Source organism: Esox lucius, chromosome 13 (assembly GCF_011004845.1).
Source record: "Esox lucius isolate fEsoLuc1 chromosome 13, fEsoLuc1.pri, whole genome shotgun sequence".
NCBI lineage: Eukaryota > Metazoa > Chordata > Actinopteri > Esociformes > Esocidae > Esox > Esox lucius.
In genome coordinates, this window is record NC_047581.1 from 4,370,618 (window position 1) to 4,389,722 (window position 19,105).

Consider the following 19,105-nt stretch of genomic DNA (forward strand, 5'->3'; position numbering starts at 1 on the left):
AAAATCAACAAAAAGGGCAAACAACTGTATAGAACTGATCAGCTCACTTGCCTTAATTTTGGGTTCCACTGCTTGTAAAGATTGGACAAGTGGTATCCCGTAGGCAAGAGTTTTTCCTGAACATTCCAGGACAAAGGAAAAAAAGAACAGCGTTAACATAACTTTTACCAATCCAACAAACATAGCCGAATGATAACATTTGTCCCAAGTGTACTTAAAAAAAACGACTAACATTCCATTAACAACACTCTACTGGCAACAAACGAGAACTACAATAAAACTTTAAATAACAAGCAGTCAAAAATTTTCCAAAACAAGAGAAGAGAAGAGCTGGAAATCTGTCCAACCTGATCCAGTTTGGGAACGCACAACAGCGTCTCGACCGGACAAGAGAACAGGGATGGTCTCCTTCTGGACACTGCAGAAGAAAGTACATGTAATCTAGGGCTGGGCAATATGGAAACAAAATGTATTGTAATATTTTTCTCTCATATCATTCAATATCAATAATTGACACAATATTTACTGGGAATGGGAACGTGTACGTGCCCAAAGGGGCTTACATTTTGCGTTTGTTTTAGTGCAATGCAGTTGGGTAATGCAATTAAGTGCTTTTAGTTAAATAAAATGAACTACCTGAAAACATTGCCATTTGTTACTGAATCGCATAACAAGCAAACAAACAAGATAACCACAAGAGAACGGGAGACCGCTTTTCTAAACAAATATGGCACCTTCATACAGTAATAGTAAACAGAACTTGTCTGTGTGTTTAATGAAGTCTACTTGTTTTTAGGGAGGTAAATTAGTGATGGAGTAAGTTTTAATACAATTAAGGGTACTCAAACTCATCCCTAAAAACTATGTTAAAGTAAAAGACAATGTTCTGGGCAGGACATAAACATGGGGTTCATAGTCATTTAAATTATATTAATTTCATAAACAAAACATTAAACAAAACCAAAACAACAAAGCCATTATAAAAAATAAAAAAACACCACTCAAAAAAATTAAGGGAACACTTAAATCACCAACCGAGGACTGGATTCAAGCTCACACCAAAAATCTAATTAAACAACTGAAATCTGTTCCAACTTGTGTGAACATCATCAAAGCAACTCATTATGTGATTTAGTATTGTGTATGGCCCCCACGTGCCCGTATGCACCCCCAACGTGCCAGTATGGCCCCCAACGTGCCCGTATGCACCCCCAACGTGCCAGTATGGCCCCCACATGCCCGTATGCACCCCCAACGTGCCAGTATGCACCCCCAACGTGCCCGTATGCACCCCCAACGTGCCCGTATGGCCCCCACGTGCCCGTATGGCCCCCAACGTGCCCGTATGCACCCCCAACGTGCCCGTATGCACCCCCAACGTGCCAGTATGGCCCCCACGTGCCCGTATGCACCCCCAACGTGCCAGTATGCACCCCCAATGTGCCAGTATGGCCCCCACGTGCCCGTATGCACCCCCAACGTGCCAGTATGGCCCCCACGTGCCAGTATGCACCCCCAACTTGCCAGTATGGCCCCCACGTGCCCGTATGCACCCCCAACGTGCCCGTATGCACCCCCAACGTGCCCGTATGCACCCCCAACGTGCCCGTATGCACCCCCAACGTGCCAGTATGGCCCCCAACGTGCCCGTATTCACCCCCAACGTGCCAGTATGGCCCCCAGGTGCCCGTATGCACCCCCAACGTGCCAGTATGGCCCCAACGTGCCCGTATGCACCCCCAACGTGCCAGTATGGCCCCCACGTGCCCGTATGCACCCCCAACGTGCCAGTATGGCCCCAACGTGCCCGTATGCACCCCCAACTTGCCAGTATGGCCCCCACGTGCCCGTATGCACCCCCAACGTGCCAGTATGGCCCCCACGTGCCCGTATGCACCCCCAACGTGCCAGTATGGCCCCCACGTGCCCGTATGCACCCCCAACGTGCCAGTATGGCCCCCACGTGCCTGTATACACCCCTGAAAGATTTCAGTTTGTTTTTCAATTACATTTGTTCACGTTATAGGTCACATTAAAAGGTGGAAAACGTTCTGACATAATTTGTCTCATTCTTTTACATCACAAGAACCTGGCATCTTAACAGGGGTGTGTATACTTCTTATATCCACTGTATGCACACCAGTAGCCCACTGGATGTAATTTTTTAGGACTCTGGCAGTGCTCCTCCTGTTCCTCCATGCACAAAGGAGCAGATACTGGTCCTGCTGCTGGGTTGATGCCCTTCTATGGTCCTGTCAAGCTCTCCTCGTGTAATAGCCCGACTCCTGGTATCTCCTCTATGCTCTTGAGACTGTACTGGGGGACATCGCAAACCTTCTAGTGACAGCACGTATGGGTGTGCCATCCTGGAAGAGCTGGACTACCTGTGCAACCTAAGTGGGCTGCAGGAACCGCCTCATGCTACCAGTGGTGACAAGGACACTAGCAAAATGCAATACTAGAGAAGAAACAGTTTGGAAGAATAAGGACAGAGCAATTGTCTGTGGCCACCACCTGTAAAAGCATTCCCTCTTTCAATGCTTCCTAACTGGTCAGACGGATATACCTGAAGTTTAATTGACTTGCTATACGGTGATGATGACGTGTTCCATAATATCTTTTGAGCCGTGTAGATAAATAAAGTTCAGGTAGTTTATCAAATACACAGAAAAACAGCATCATTCTGCACAATTAAATTATTGTGACATGGCACACAACATCTACATAGTAAGAATTAAAAGATATGTAAAGCAAGAGAAATATAGCAAAAATATAGCAATAATATACAGCTCCGGAGAAAATTAAGAGACCACTGCACATTTTTCTTTCCTTTCCAAAAAATTGAAAAGGAAAGTTTTGAGCGAGGAACAGAAGCGTTAAATTTTAACCCTTCTGTTCCTCACTCAAAACCTTCCTATTCTACTTTTTTGGAAAGGAAAGAAAAATGTGCAGAGGTCTCTTAATTTTTTACAGAGCTTTAAATATACACACAATATAAACTAGTAGCAGTTTTAAAAATATACATATATAAAAAACCTGTAGGATGGGGGATATGAACAATAAGGATGGAAGTATTGCAACACACAATATATGCTGGCAGCAATTTTAAAAAGAGTAGGATGGGTCCAAATCCGAGGCCATGGTCCTCAGTCGGAAAAGGGTGGCTTGCCCACTTCAGGTTGGTGGAGAGTGCCTGCCTCAAGTGGAGGAGTTTAAGTATCTAGGGGTCCTGTTCACGAGTGATGGAAGGATGGAACGGGAGATTGACAGACGGATCGGTGCAGCTTCTGCAGTAATGCGGTTGATGTATCGGTCTGTCGTGGTGAAGAAAGAGCTGAGCCGCAAGGCGAAGCTCTCGATTTACCGGTCAATCTACGTTCCTACTCTCACCTATGGTCATGAGCTTTGGGTCATGACCGAAAGGACAAGATCCCGGATATAGGCGGCCGAAATGAGCTTTCTCCGCAGGGTGGCTGGGCGATCCCTTAGAGATAGGGTGAGAAGCTCGGTCACCCGGGAGGAGCTCAGAGTAGAGCCGCTGCTCCTCCACATCGAGAGGGGTCAGCTGAGGTGGCTTGGGCATCTGTTTCAGATGCCTCCGGAACGCCTTCCTGGGAAGGTGTTCCGGTCCCGTCCCACCGGGAGGAGACCCCGGGGAAGACCTAGGACACGCTGGAGGGACTATGTCTCCCGGTTGGCCTGGGAACGCCTTGGTGTCCCCCCGGAAGAGCTGGAGGAAGTGTCTGGGGAGAGGGAAGTCTGGGTATCCCTGCTTAGACTGCTGCCCCCGCGACCCGGCCCCGGATAAGCGGAAGATGATGGTATGGTATGGTAGGATGGGGAATGTGACACTATGGGTGGGGTATTGAATAGTGTTGCACGATATTGAAAAAAACCTGACATTGCAATATATTGGTTTTCTGCAATATATATTGCGATAAGAAAAAATACAGGATGTCTTCACCAGATGACTTGAAAAGCTCTATTTGATTTTGTAGGGAGCCGCATCTTCATGGACATTTTTTTTTTTTTTTAAGAAACCAAAATACTTTTTTGACTTTTGACTTATTTTGGGTAGTTTAATTTATATTAATTAATGCACTGTTTAATTCACCATGGTTCCATTAAATTCATGTAATACTCTTCTATAAATTCAGGCTAAAGTCAATGATCTAACATATTATGATATTAATAATGCATGTTGCTTAGCCTAAAATAAAGGGGCATTTGTGAATGAAGAGGTGTGGTGTCTATAAGGGATCCAGGAGGCTTTATATCTCTGTACAACAAACCAGGTTAAAATGGAGCACTACACTAAGGAGGACCACAATAGGAAATTAATGAGAATGACAAAATCTAATCAAAAAGTAATTTAACATTATATTACATAACAAATTAAATTACATTACAAACCTCCTTTTTGAAAATAGAAACGTAAAACTTTTAATTTAAACCATTTGAAAAATGAAAAAGAGCAGCTATACACCAACCTGAGTGGTTTACAAAAACATAGAATGTAGTGTTTATAAAACATGTAATTTTGTATAAGCAAAACCTAACTTGTAATAAATACCAATGAACTTAAAATGAAATACAAATATCAACACCGAACCATTGTATTTCACAAACTTTTGTTTTTAAAATAAACTTTTCTTAGCAATAGTGCCAAAGGAAAACAGTGTTGATAATCATGGCTAGACAAATGCCGATTCAGTTAAACTTCAATTGTAAATAATCTGTTTTCTTCTTAGACAGAGTACCTAGTAAAATAAATGTATTTCTCACAACTACAGAATAATATAGTAAATCTAAATATTAAAATATAATAACTTGACAATACATTGCTCACTCAAACCTGCAGATTTATGGCCAAGAATATCAGTCTATTCACCACTACAGGCTTGAGACATGACCGTTGGCAAGTGACAATGTCCGAAAAGCCTCTCTGAGGGGGAACTTATCGCAGGAATGGACAGATACTCGCAGGCAAGCTTGGCGAGATGTGGAAAGCTTACTCTGTTTTCTCCTCCATGCAGGTGGATCTTCCTCTTTGTCTATAGAAGGTGTTAGAAGATAGTTATTTAATTCTGCTTCCACAGCATCCTTGTGGGTCAGAGAGGAATCACCCTTAGCTGCAGCTCCACTCTGTTAAAAGAAACTTCCCAAGGACTTCTTGGCTTTCTTTGCCTGGGACGTATCAGCAACTTCAGGCTCCACTTCAGTGCTGCTGCTTGATATCTCCTGGCATTCCATCATTTCTGATGCTACTCTGGCCTTGACTTGAGGCTTGTTGTCCATCTTGAACCGGGGGTCCAAACAAGAAGCTGCATTTAGCAGCTCCTGAGTAGCTTAATCTTTATATTTCTCATTGATGTAGTGCAACATGTTTTCATGGTCTTGGTCAAGTCTGGGTCTCCCACTTAGCAGCATTGAAGTGTCGAAGTGGTAAAGAACTGGCTTCACAAAAGAGACACTAAAGTAGTCTTCTCCTGAGAGTGCATCTGTGAAGTCCAGCAGTGGGCCCAGTGACTTACTGACAGATTCCAGGACATCTATACAGTGCCTTGCTAAAGTATTCTGCCCCCTTTAACTTTGACCTTTTGCCACATTTCAGGCTTCACACATAAAAGATATAAAACTGTAATTTTTTGTGAAGAATCAACAACAAATGGGACACAATCATGAAGTGGAACGAAATTTATTGGATATTTCAAACCTTTTTTAACAAATAAACAGAAAAATTGGGCGTGCAAAATTATTCAGCCCCCTTAAGTTAATACTTTGTAGCGCCACCTTTTGTTGCGTTTAAAGCTGTAAGTCGCTTGGGGTATGTCTCTATCAGTTTTGCACATCGAGAGACTGAAATCTTTGCCCATTCCTCCTTGCAAAACAGCTCGAGCTCAGTGAGGTTGGATGGAGAGCAGTTTGTGAACAGCAGTTTTCAGTTCTTTCCACAGATTCTCGATTGGATTCAGGTCTGGACTTTGACTTGGCCATTCTAACACCTGGATATGTTTATTTGTGAACCATTCCATTGTAGATTTTGCTTTATGTTTTGGATCATTGTTTTGTTGGAAGACAAATCTCCGTCCCAGTCTCAGGTTTTTTGCAGACCCCATCAGGTTTTCTTCCAGAATGGTCCTGTATTTGGCTCCTTCCATCTTCCCATCAATTTTAACAATTTTCCCTGTCCCTGCTGAAGAAAAGCAGGCCCAAACCATGATGCTGCCACCACCATGTTTGACAGTGGGGATGGTGTGTTCAGGGTGATGAGCTCTGTTGCTTTTACGCCAAACATAACGTCTTGCATTGTTGCCAAAAAGTTCGATTTTGGTTTCATCTGACCAGAGCACCTTCTTCCACATGTTTGGTGTGTCTCCCAGGTGGGTTGTGCTGTTCCATCACACAGCACAATGCCACAGACTACTGGTGACTACTGAGGACTCATTTTTTAAATGCTCTCCTAACACCACCTGTGGTTAGGGACAGAGTAGTTGTCCGGGTCCTCAGCAAGCCTTCCAGAAGGAATGGTGTTGGTTGCCTCAAACCGTGCATAGAAGGTGTTGAGCTTGTCAGGGAGGGACGCAGCAGGCTGGGCATCTTTGCCATTTCTCCTTTTATAGTCAGTGATGTGTCCACACCAAATACATCCCGGGTAAGAGCTTTGGTAGACCCCAACCTATCCCTGTATTTTTGCATATCTGATGGCCTTCCGTAGGTCATTTCTGGACCTGATCAGAGCCTCCAGGCCCCTGGAACTTTAGGCAGAGGACCGTGCTCTGAGTATAGCACAGACATTACCGTTAATCAAGGGCTTTTGACTGGGGAAAGTCCTCACATTGGAGTATGTCAACTGCTGTAATTATAGCAGAGCTGAATTTCAGCAGGAGATAGAAGGGCCTTACCTTATCGGTTAGTAGCTCGAAGTCTGGTGAAAAGTGTGTTGAAAGTACTGCAACATCTGTTAAACATAATGCAGACCCCACCACCCTAATGTTCACCTGACTCCAAAGTTCTGTCCTGCACGTAGACAGAAAAACCAGTGGAGGTGATGGCCGCCTCAGGTACCATGGAATCCAACCAGGTCTCTACAAACACTAGCACACAACAGTTCACAATATCCGGCTGAAAGTTTGTGTGTGTAGTTCGTCCATTTTATTGTCCAGGGATTGAACATTTGCCAGAAAAATGCTTGGTAATGGTAGATTGCAATATCTCGTCTAAGATCTATGTAGGAAACCGGCATGTTTGCCTCTCTTCAGTCGCCGTATTGGTAAACAAATCAGTGGTAGGACAAAGGAATCACAGCAAAGCGCTGCGGGAAACAGGGCAAACGTCTGTATTCAATGATGAACAACATTTCCAAAAGGGCTAGTTGATCATACTGTATTAGCGACAGAGCAGCATGAACAAAAATAAAAACAATGTAAACAGCAATAATAAGCGCAAAACTAAGTAGTGAACACAGAGCCATTCACAGTGCAACCTTTCTCCACTGTGCACCAGAAGACCCCACTGCTGTTGTGTAACTTGAATCGCAGCCATTGTTGGTTTCAGACATGAGAACATGAGGTAGAACACAAAATAAATGATGCATGCATTATATTGCAAATGTATTTTACGCAGTATATAGCAAAAAATTCCCCTCAGAACTACTAACTTACAAGTGGTTGTTTTTTTTAAATGGTGTAATCACAGAAAATGCTGCTGTTAATGTTTGTTGTTTGTGTCTAACATCACCACTGGAAGCAGATGCATGTTGACTCATCTATGGAAAATTTGCAACAATAGAAAAAAGTCACAAAATGAAACCGCAAGCTCTGTGGTGTGGTACTATTTTAAATTATGAAATGGGTAGGTGGTGTTTTCTGATTTGCTCTGAACTACTCAGACATGTTTTGTCTGACTTCAAAAAGACAAACCACTGTCATATTACCAATGTTGTACTAACTTGTTTTGTCACAATAGATTTACTAAACTTTTAAATTGCTTTCACCATGGACCAGACTGATTTTCCTTAACCATTAATTCAACACAGGCGGTCAGAGATGTGTCTGGGTGAGCCCCAACATGAATGTACATGCAGTGTTGTTTGCTAATTGCTGCTGTTTGAATGGCTGTTTGCATTGCATTTTAAACAAGCCAGCAATTTTGTAGGTTCAAGAACGTTTGACTACATAAAAACGTATCATAAGTTTACCATTGGTATCGTATTTTTTTACTCATGACAAAAAATTATAGTCTTATCGTCCAGCTCGTCACACCTTCACCCTGTTTCTGTACAGCGGTGTTATCTTGTCTTGTATCCCTGCCTAATTCACCTGTGTTTGTTCCAGTTGCCTTTATCTCGTTTCCCAAGTTGTCCCCGCTTTCTAGTTTAGTGCTCCCAGTATTCCTGTGTACTGAACCTCTGCCTGTCGACCGAACCAACTCTCCTGCTCATTGTCTGTCTGTACCTCTGCAGAGTCATCTTGTGTACTGAAACCCTGCCTGTTTATACTACCTGATCTTTACCCGCCGATTCTGGTGCACTAAAAATCCTGAACGGTTTCCTGCCTCCAGTTTCCTGCATTTGGGTCCACTACTGAGTTCTGACTGAATGAACTGGCCATGACGGACCCAGTTCAGGAATGCCATCCCTCTCCAAGTAGCTACAACTGGAAGACAAGGAAAGCTCCTTTAAGGCATCATGGAGTGCCTTCATAGCTTAGCTGAACTTCATGACAGCGTCTTCTACAACATGATGGAACGGTTCCAGGAGCTTTCTATGAGGAAACCTGCTACAACAGTATCCTTCCCTACCTCTGACAACCATTCGTTTAGTGGTTTCTCCTCTCCAGGCGCAGCCATACCAGCCTCTCGGGAACCCTGCTTACCTCCTCCGGAGCGCTACTCTGGGACCTGCAGCTGGTTCCTCAGTTGTTCCCTGATCTTTGAGCTGCAGCTGTTTTTGTGCACCTCGGATTGTTCCAGGATTGCGTACATAATCACATTGATGTCCAGAAGGGCGCTGGCGGTGAGGGAACATCAATCTCTCATAAGCCTCATTGGGTAGGATGGCAGCTTGGAAGCTCCTTCACCTCCGCCAGGGCTCCCGTAGTGTGAGTACATCATTGAGTTCCGTACTCTGGCCGCTGAAAGCAACTGGAATCAGGACTCTGTTAGACGCTTGCCTTCACAGATTAGCCAATGGTATAGAAGTATGAGCTCGCAGCCCAAGAGCTTCCTTCTGACCTAAATTTGCTGGTTCCGCTTTCCACTCAGATAGACAGCCGCCTAGGAGAACGTAACCGGGAGAAAAGATCGTCCCCTACAGCCTCCTGATATCCCAGATGTCCACAGTGTTTCGGCAGTCGAGATTCTCAGAGATTACCCGAACCGTCCCAAGAGTCTTGGATGTTTTGAGTCCCCTATGCCGGAGCCCATGGAACTGGGTAGGGCTAAACTGACCCCGGCTGAGTGAGAGCAATGGTTCCTAAGCCGGAGCTGTCTGTACAGCGGGAACCTGGGCCATTTTATCTCCACCTGCCCATTAAAAGACCAAGCCTATCAGTAGGGGTGTCACTGGTGGTGGCCCAGGCCAAGACCCCTTGGTAACTTACATCTCGCACCTCTCTTCACGACATTCTTCTTTGGGGGTCCTTTCAAGTCCTCATTGACTCCAGGGCCGACAAGAGTTTTAGCAATGCTGTTCTAGTCCAACAGCTGGACATCCCTACTTAAACCCTACTCCAAACACACTGCCCCGAGGGACCAAGTCAACGACACCACCATCCCGGTTGGCATGCGCATCTCGGGCAACCACCATGAGACTACAGAGTTCCGGCTCCTCAGTTCCCCCCATGTGCCATTCGTGGCTCCAGAGACACAATCCCCTTATTAACTGGACTACGGGCTCTATTACGGGCTGAGGTCCTTTGCCATGCTCACTGCCTGAGGTCCACGCAGCACACTCCAGACGTTAATTCCATGTGAGCTATGGACACTCCCAACATGTTTCAGATGTTCCGGTCAAGTACCTGGAGGTTTGCAGTAAGTTTTGGTTCACCACTCTATGCCCGCACCGGCTGTATGATTGCGGCATCAACCTCCTTCCTGGAACCGCTCCCCCATGGGTCCAGTTTACTCCGTCCACCCTGGAGATCAAGGCCAGAAATTTGAGAGCGCTCTGGCAGCTTGGCTCATTCAGCCGTCCTCCTCTCCAGCTGGAGCAGGTGTCTCCTTCATGGCAAAGAAGGACAAGACCATGTGTCCCCGTATGAATTACCGTGGTCTGAACGACATCACAGTCAAGAATCGCTATCCGCTTTCACTCAAACCCTCTGCATTCAAAATCTTCTAGGGGGCAACAGACTGTTCTCCAAGTTCAACCAGCGGAAAGCCTATCACTTGGTTCATGTCCGCGAGGAGGATAAGTGGAAGATGGCATTCAACACTGCCAGTGGCCACTATGAGTACCTTGTGATGCCGTTTGGCCTGACCAATGCCAAGGCGGTCTTCCAGGCAATGTGTGGAACATGATCAACCGTTTTGTGTTTGTCCAACTCGACAACATCCTGGCATTTACCAGTTCAGCACAAGAGCACTTCGCCCATGTCCGGAAACTTCTCCAGTGCCTTCTTGAAAACCAGCTGTTTGTCAAAGCTGAGAAGTACAACTTCCACAAATCCACTGTCACGTCTCTTTGCTTTGTCATCACTGCTGGAAGCATACAGATGGACCCCAACAAGGTGAGGGCCGTCAAGGAATGGCCACAGCCCACGTACCGGCTTCAGCTACAGCGGTTCCTTGCCTGTGCCAATTTCTAACCGCCGGTTCATCAGAGCGTACAGCACACTGGCGGTAATGGAGGTACTGAATGGAGGGTACGGAGCAGCGGTTCCCGGTCTGGACCGACCTATAAGAACTTGGAATATCCCTGCACCGCCAAACGCCTCAAATGGGCTCTCCTTTTCATCCGGTTCCACTTCACCATATGATACAGTCCTAGCACCAGAAACACCAAACCTGACGTCCTCTCCCGTGTTTTCAGTTCCGCCACGGCCCCCCGGGGACACAGAGGCCATCCTTCCTGCCACCTGCTTTGTTGCGTCCCTAACCTGTGGAATTGAATCTGTTGTACACAATGCCCCGCAGTCACACCCAGATTCTGGGGGTGGACCGATGGGCTGCCTGTTTGACCCCGATCCAGTCCAAGCCCAAGTCCTGGAGTGGGGCCATTCCTCTAACCTTACTTGTCACCTGGCTCCCGTCGGATGCTCGCGTTCATCCGTCGATAGTTCTGGTAGCCCTCCATGGGGAAGTAGATCCCTGCATTAATCGCTACCTGCACAGCATGTGCCCAAAATAAGACAAGCACTGTCTGGTCTTCTTCAGCCTCTGCCAACCCCACACCGCCCTCGGTCTCACATCTTACTGGACTCTGTTACAGGTCTCCCTCTGTCCAATGGCAACACTACCATCCTCACCATGGTGGGCCAGTTCTCTAAAGCAGCCCACTTCATCCCCTTACCCTTCCTCAGCCAAGGACACAGCCCAACTTGTGATGCTGCCGGAACAGTTTCCTGCTTCCTGCGTCTGCATTTGGGTCCACTCCGGAATTCTGATAGACCTATGTAATCCTCACCCGTTTCAATGCAAACAGTCATTTTACAAGTATCAGAGGCTGTGGGCTCCAAGCTGCTATCTGCTCTAAGATCAGATTGATGTTATCCCACGCACATGTAGCCATTATTGGTCTATAAAGACAGATTGTCAGTGTCTGGGAATTCATCAATTCAAGTATCGCTCTGTAGGGTATGCGTTTATTTTGAGTGTAATGATAACTGCCTCATTGGTTGACAGAAATACTTGCCTGATGGGTAAGCAGATAGTTTGTACTGATTATTTGTTATAATAGCCATGAAAATGAGCAGCAGCAAGGCGCCATCGTTAGACCTGCAAAATCCTCTCTAACTAGATCCACAATTAAAGGGGCGGATGCGCAATTTATGGGGAATTTCACAAAGATCCAAATTACTTAGTTTGGAAGTATATCACTGACACAGACTCAGAACATCCAATTTTGTCTTTTCTCTATTAATAGATTATAATTTTGAGAATAAAATATTTATAGAATAAGTAGTAAAACCTAATTAGAAAACAAACACCATTTTGTGGTGGGAAATGTGACAAATTTTAACCTTCAGAGCAGAAATAAACCGATAACTAACCAATTTTTATGCCAGGTTTAATGACAGAACATAAGATTTTGTTTCGTTTTTACTTGTACCCTAAGAACCTAGGCATGTAGCAGGGGAAAGGACACTGGCCCACTTGAAAAGTAAATCAGTAGTTTGTCTCATTCTAGAACATGTAAGACACCTTGGGATTACAGTACATCTGACTGGTAATATATAGAATAATAGACTACTTTGGATCTGGGCCATAAGTGGTGCACTGAAAAAGGAAATAGGGTGCTAATGGGGAAAAATACTTAGAATATCAAAGCCTTTACCTGGTCATACTGGTCACGTTGAGCACCTTTGTTAGCGTTGCCACCTGATGAGGGAAGCAATTCATAGTCACTGATCTATAAGACACTTTGTTAAGGGGAACTACCCTTGTGGCAGTCATTTACATTTTAGTCATTTGGCCAATGCTCTTATCCAGAGCAACTTACAGTAAGTGCATATATTTTATACGAGTTAGGTGTAACAACCACAAGAAAATAGTTGTCAACCATGATGGACATGTCCTGGAGCAGACAAGAGTCTGTTAGACACTTGGGATGTGAGGAATTGGAGAAGGTCTCCTGAGATGGTCAGGAGAAGAAAGCAGGGGATATGGTGAAGAGGGCATGAGGTTGGGCTGCCAGACATCACCAGATGCAGCATATCATCTTGTAAGTGTGGGGAAAAAGGGGTCCATACGTGGCCAAGTTTGGCATGAGTGACCAGTGGGACAGCAAGTCTGAGTAAATGAGGTACAGGTATCGTCAACCTTCTTTTGAAAGTGAATGAAAAAGTAATCTGCAGAAATGGAAGATGACAGGGGAGAAGGTGGAAGGTTAAGGGATGAGTAGGTGGAAAGAAAATGTATGGGGTTAGAGGTAGAAGCCTGGAATTTTGAATAACAGAAACAGAAAGTTGAATCAGGCGTGCTAGCTGTCAAAAAGATACATGAACCACCTTAATGGACTGGCTGTGGGCCCCCAGGTGAGCTTTGAGAACCGTTAATCTAGTGCAGATGTTCTCAAACCTCTCCTGGGGACCCCCAACCATCCCACAATTTTTTTGCAGTTCTGAACTAGCTCACCCGAATCAAGCAGCCACAGGCTTAATCATTTTGTTCAGCTGTGTTAGCTCAGGAACAGGCTATATCTAATACATGGAATGGCTGGGGGTCCCCTGGAGATGTTTGAGAACAACTTATCTAGAGGACCATTGCAGTGATGACTGGGTTTGGGATAAATTTCATTTGAAATTAGAAAGAACCTTAAAAATCAACAGCCCAGTAATCTTGAATGCTTTTTTAACAAGGCAGTTTTAATTGATATTGGAGTTTGGTTAATTTGTTTCCAAATTCAATGGATTTTAAATGCAATTGATCCCAAAGCTCCTGATGACCTGGATTCCATTCACTAAACAACAAACGAATAAAAACTCTAGAAAGAGAGAGAAGCACTACCAAACTGTCCAATAGCATTAATTTATGCAAAAAAGGTTTTGCTAACTATTGTCCTAATGAATACCCCCTGATCATGTAATGCATACTGAATGGTTAGTCTCTCACCAGGTGGGGGTGAAGGTCTTGCTCTGCAAAGGAATCACTGGTGAACACCTTCTCCTTTAACTGGGTCACAGCAGGCCTGCAAGTATGGCAGGGGAAAGGAAGTTACTACTTACTGCAAAAAAGCTCTCATTGCCTATGTAACAAATTCTCCAAAAGAGATCCCCCACCCCAAGACTTCATCATAAGAGTTAACATTAAATACGCCTTGGATCTAACTGGGCGGAACTGTCAGAAAACCAAGGGGTATACAGAGTAGACTATTTCAACAAAGGCTCCAATGTAGGTTCACAAGCCACTTGCAACTGACCATGTATATTAAAAGAGACCTACCTGTGGACGTCTGGGATATCCGGGTTATTTTTAAATAAGGAAGAAGTCTTTATGAATGCTCTGTCATCTCCTTTGTGTTCCCCTACATGTTTACTTTTTGATTTTGGCTGAGTTTGATTACTCTGGGCAGGTTTGGAGATCTCAGAAGACAAGGCTTTGGCTGCAGCCTTAGGTGCTGGTTTAGAGACAGTAACCTGATTGGTCTGTTCATTCTCTTCTTCAGTGTCCTCATGGGAAAGTATGTCCTTGGTCTTTGGATCTTTTTCAAAAGAATAGAACCCTCGTTTACTGGGTGCCACTTGTATTCCTGAGGACTTTCGTTTCTGTGCCTTTTTCTGGAAATGAAAACAAACTATCTAAATAATAATAACAACAACAGAATAACTATAAACAAGGAAATAAATAAAGGAAGTTAGCTTAAATTGCGAGGTGTAAACAATAACATCTGAAAACACTTGTGAACAAAGTTTACCTACCGAAGCCCATTTCTCCTTAGACGTTGCCGGTCTCTGAAAATATGGAACCGAGTCAGACCTGAGGTTCAGCATCAATGTATCCTCTGCCATGTTGACTCGTGTATGACAAGAACCTGTGCATGTAACACAGAAAACACACACAAAAATGATCAATCATATAACGCAACAGGTCCCTTATTAACCGTGAACATAATGTGCATTTTAAGTGAATCCAAGAACATCAGTTGTCACGAGATAGATGGCTACGTTACCTTGACAACATGTGTAGCTTGTAAGCTACTGATTTGGTTCACACGTGTGCAGCTAGCTCGCTCAGCTAAAAAAAATAAACCCAACTAGCTATTAGTGTAACTAGATTGCTACTTACAAAGGCTTTCCTGAAACTAACAGTTAGCGGTCGGGCTATTCCAAATAATATGCCAGTGCACCAAATACTAATACGTCTGTATAATTTTGATACACAAACTGTAGCAAGTAAATATATATATATATATAAATATATTTTAGATGAAGCATGGACGTCCTGTATTTGGGCGCCTCCTCTCTCAAACGTCACTTCCTGGCATGGTCCAGTTTGTTCACGTGGGTCGGTATTGCGCATGGCCAGCAAAGTGGCATAGCTAAGACAAAACGCGCATTAAAGTAACTATGGAGTTACTTTTGTTTCAATAAGATCAAACAAATGTATTAGTATTACAAACAAAATAATTAATATTGAAAGCAAAAGCTCAACTAAAAAGTATTGAGATAGAAATATATATTACAAATTAAATCTTTTGAAATGAAAGTGAATGCATTATAATTATTTGACAGGGAATATTTTTTCTTGATAACCGCGATTGGGTTAAAACAAATATGTTCTGGGCTGCAATTTTTTGTCTATCCTGGATTTTGCTCTCGGTTTTTGCGGTTGCGAGTTTTTGACACAAATTTCACAGTAGGCGGGTTTAAGAGAGGAAATGCATCTCCATTGGTCAACCAGACTGGGCAAAATCAACAGCTCCAGTCCGTTTATGTTGTAGGCTTGCTACATTAATAATTGGTAGACAGGCTATCGTGCATGGATTTATGTTTAAGTGGACGCACGTGAAATAAGCGCAACAGAATGTTGACTAAACAACCTAGGCCGTATATAATAATTGTTTATATGTGAGAATTTTTTCATTTCGGAAAAGAAAAAGTTCAATAGTTAGTAGCTAGCCAACCAGTCCAATGGCACTGGCTAGCTGATTTATCTACCTTTATAACAAGGACACCAGGAAAAAGTTATGGTAAATAGTTTTGTGCCTTGTAAATGTTAAATCACTAGCTATTTAGGATTCTATTGTCTGTGTAGGAGGTCCAGTTGACCTAAACAGGTGGCTGGATTATAGGAGAGTGGTAACAGACAGCAATGGAAGTAATGTTCAAATACCACATGTATCTCAACCTCACTGAGTTTATCTATAACAGATGATACAAGTGGCCTAGATATTCCCTATTAGTTAAGCACACAATTACTTGTAGGAAATGGAGGTGTGAGAATAATTGAGGATTGTGTCTAGTTTATCATAGGCAGCATAATTTTAAGTAATACGAATGTGTTAGTTGTGTCCCAATTCTTCACCCTTTTTCCAAAACAAACTGTACTTGTACACTTCCTTGCATTCATTTTGCAATATAATAGGAAGTCCCTCCTGTCACTGCTGAAACACATAATTTATACATTAGGAGGATGCAGGAACACACCTTGGAGAAGCCATAGCTAAATTGGATGTGTGCTCTCTCAACCACCTCTATGTCTAGCCCAGTAGTTAATGTCAAAAGTGATGTACAAGCAGCATGGTAGAGTTAACATCTATTACATTTGTATTTATTAATACCCTTCCCCAATGACACACATTTCTTTAAGGGGGTTGGTGATCTACAGTTGGACTGAAATAACGGTAGTTATTTTGGGAGGGGAAAACACCACTTCTTTATTTTATTATTTGCTCCATACCAGACATTGTGCATCTATTTGGTATTCAAACTCTCAGAAAACTATCAGACGTGAGTGGGACAGCTAAATAACGCCATTGCTTTGTGCAGGCAACCCCAGCAAATTCTCCATCAGATACCTTCCTGTATTTGAGATGCTGCTGGACATATGTGAAGAAGCAAGGGCTAGATTTGCAACAAAATGGCAAAAACAAAGATGTGTTGCCCAGAGCCCCATTTTTCTAATGGTCTGTATTACTACCTTCGGAGAGGGATTGTATGAATGCATACTTTGGTTTAGGATTATGAGTTGTGTCCTGACTCATCACCCTGTCAAAGTGTGGACTAGTTTTGATGGACAGCAAATGGACATCTGTTCCTGTGTTATGACAAGTCCTTCAACTACTCAAAATGACTACAAATTTCGTCATACCGTTCATGTGAACAGAGAAACAGTATTCGTTTTACATTGACCCTCTGTTTTAGGTTTCCACTTCCATTGTACCCTTTTAAAATAATGTGTTCTTTTATCACATGTGGCTTTTGGCTCCATGGCTGTGAAAAAACTCAGCCGCAGGAAGAACTTTGTTTCCAATATTATTATGTATAGTGTATTTCTAATTGTATTGATGAGGAAGGGGTGGGCAGAATTATCTATTATCACTGAACTGTGTCGAATGGACAGTCCCTTTTGTTACAATCCCCTAGTAACAAGTTCAATAAGGTTTGCTGCAAATGTAATTACTATACAGATTTTTTCAGCTCTTAAGGTTTCTCGTGTTTCACTGTTATTTCAAGACTCAGTATATGCTCATGTTTTGTAAGCTGTTTTACTACAGATTTACTTGGCGAATATTGTCTGCTGTGCCTCTTAAAATTGTATAACTTAAATTAACGCATACTGGCCATACTGCATAGCTATGTTTACATTATGATTTTGGGTTAGTTCTGTTCCACAGTTAACTAGCTAAATTATAACAAGCTGTCATTTGTATGGATCAGCTTTCTAGCCAGCTGCATCTTAGCCTGTTAGATATCTAACAGGTGTACAAGATGATTGTCAGTGAATATAATCAACACGTCTTATATATGGAATTTGATATAGCAACTTCATAGTATGCATAGAGTAATAAATAAACAACTAGCCATTTGTATTAGAAAGCACGATTGGGTGTATATTTTTTACTAGCAGAAACCCAAACTAAGTCCAATACACTATAGCATGTATACTTATTAATGTAAAAAGCCTACAATGTAAACAAACTGGAGCTGTTTATGTTGCCAAGTCTAGTTGACCACTGGAAATACATTTTCTCTCTTAAACCCGCCCACCTTGAAATTTGTGTAAAAAAACTTGCAGCCGCAAAATAATAAATCCTGAGTAAAATCCAGAGTAACGTAACCAAAGATAGAAAGAAAACTGCAGCCAAAGACAATCGTTTTAACGCAATCAAGAAAAAATATTTCCTCTCAAATAATTATTTGCATTCTTTTTTAATAAAATTTGTTTTCATTTAATTTCATTTTGGATCTCAATACGTTTTGTTTTCAATATGAATTATTTTGTTTGCAATACAATTACTGTTTGTTCTTATTGAAACAAAAGTAACTCCATAAGTAACTATCCGGTGAAAAGATTTTGTTAAACTCAGTAATTTTGTTATCTTCAGCAAAGCATGCATTGTCATCAAACCCCTTAATTTTGTGTCTCAAAAAGAAAAAAGATTTTAACAAATGTATCATCTGATGAGGACAAGCTAGTCATTTAGTGGCTATAAGAATGATGAGCTATTCAATCACGGGTTAATCACAATATATGACAAGACCCACTCTTTTCTGTTGTTGGACAGGTAACATTTCAAAGGCATAACATTTTAATTTAAATACTGAAATTAGAATTAAAGACAAAAGCCCAACCTTTTTTACCATGTTAAAACCAATATTAGACCAAAATGTACCTGTATTAGGCCAAATAATTTTCACCCATCCACAAATCACAACCAAGAGCAAAGCTACTCAAAAGGATGTTTTCCACTTGAGTCGAAACCCTGAAAAAAACACACACAGCCTATTACACCTTCAACCTAGAATATAAGCCTATTCAATATTTCATAGCCTAATAGGTTTTTCAAAATCATCTGATTCAGTCCTACCTTCTTATGAGTTATCTTTAATGACACACAGATAAGGGTTGCGCCAATTGCTGCCATAGTCCTTATATAGAGCAGTAGTTGTATAGGGCCTGGTGAAAACCTGGTTAATAACGGTTATGCACTAAACAGGGAACAGGGTGTATAGAGCCAATCTCCAAATACATGTGGACAGATTGAATACTTCCTTCCCAAGGATCTGGATGTTGGTCTATTAATATTCAACAGTAATGAGGACCTGATCCTGTGGGCAGATGTGAGATTCATTTTAATTTGTAAGGTTAGAGTGTGCATTGTTAAACCATAGTTAAGCCAGAGGAGCAATAGGCTACACATGGTCCCAAAGCAAGCAATAGGTGTGGTAACACTGAGGAGACTGCTTCATGATCAAAGACAGGACCCAGAGGACTATGTCCA

At 42.8% G+C, this 19,105-nt stretch overlaps 1 protein-coding gene across 2 annotated transcripts in view; it reads right to left on the minus strand.

The window, feature by feature from the left end:
• Nucleotides 1–15,127, minus strand: part of ddx31 (DEAD (Asp-Glu-Ala-Asp) box polypeptide 31) — a 39,360-nt gene extending 24,233 nt beyond the window's left edge. Inside the window, exons 1-7 of one of the 2 annotated variants that reach the window (XM_010900096.4) lie at nucleotides 14,947–15,127; nucleotides 14,580–14,692; nucleotides 14,104–14,438; nucleotides 13,774–13,849; nucleotides 12,497–12,540; nucleotides 348–418; nucleotides 52–116 (exon numbers count right to left, since the gene is read on the minus strand). In XM_010900096.4, the coding sequence (XP_010898398.2) occupies nucleotides 52–116; nucleotides 348–418; nucleotides 12,497–12,540; nucleotides 13,774–13,849; nucleotides 14,104–14,438; nucleotides 14,580–14,669 (681 nt within the window). In that variant the 5' untranslated portion in view covers nucleotides 14,670–14,692; nucleotides 14,947–15,127. Of the gene's footprint in view, nucleotides 1–51; nucleotides 117–347; nucleotides 419–12,496; nucleotides 12,541–13,773; nucleotides 13,850–14,103; nucleotides 14,439–14,579; nucleotides 14,693–14,830 lie in introns of both variants that reach the window. The other variant, XM_010900095.4, reaches the window with a different exon arrangement.
• Between the last annotated feature and the right edge of the window lie 3,978 nt (nucleotides 15,128–19,105).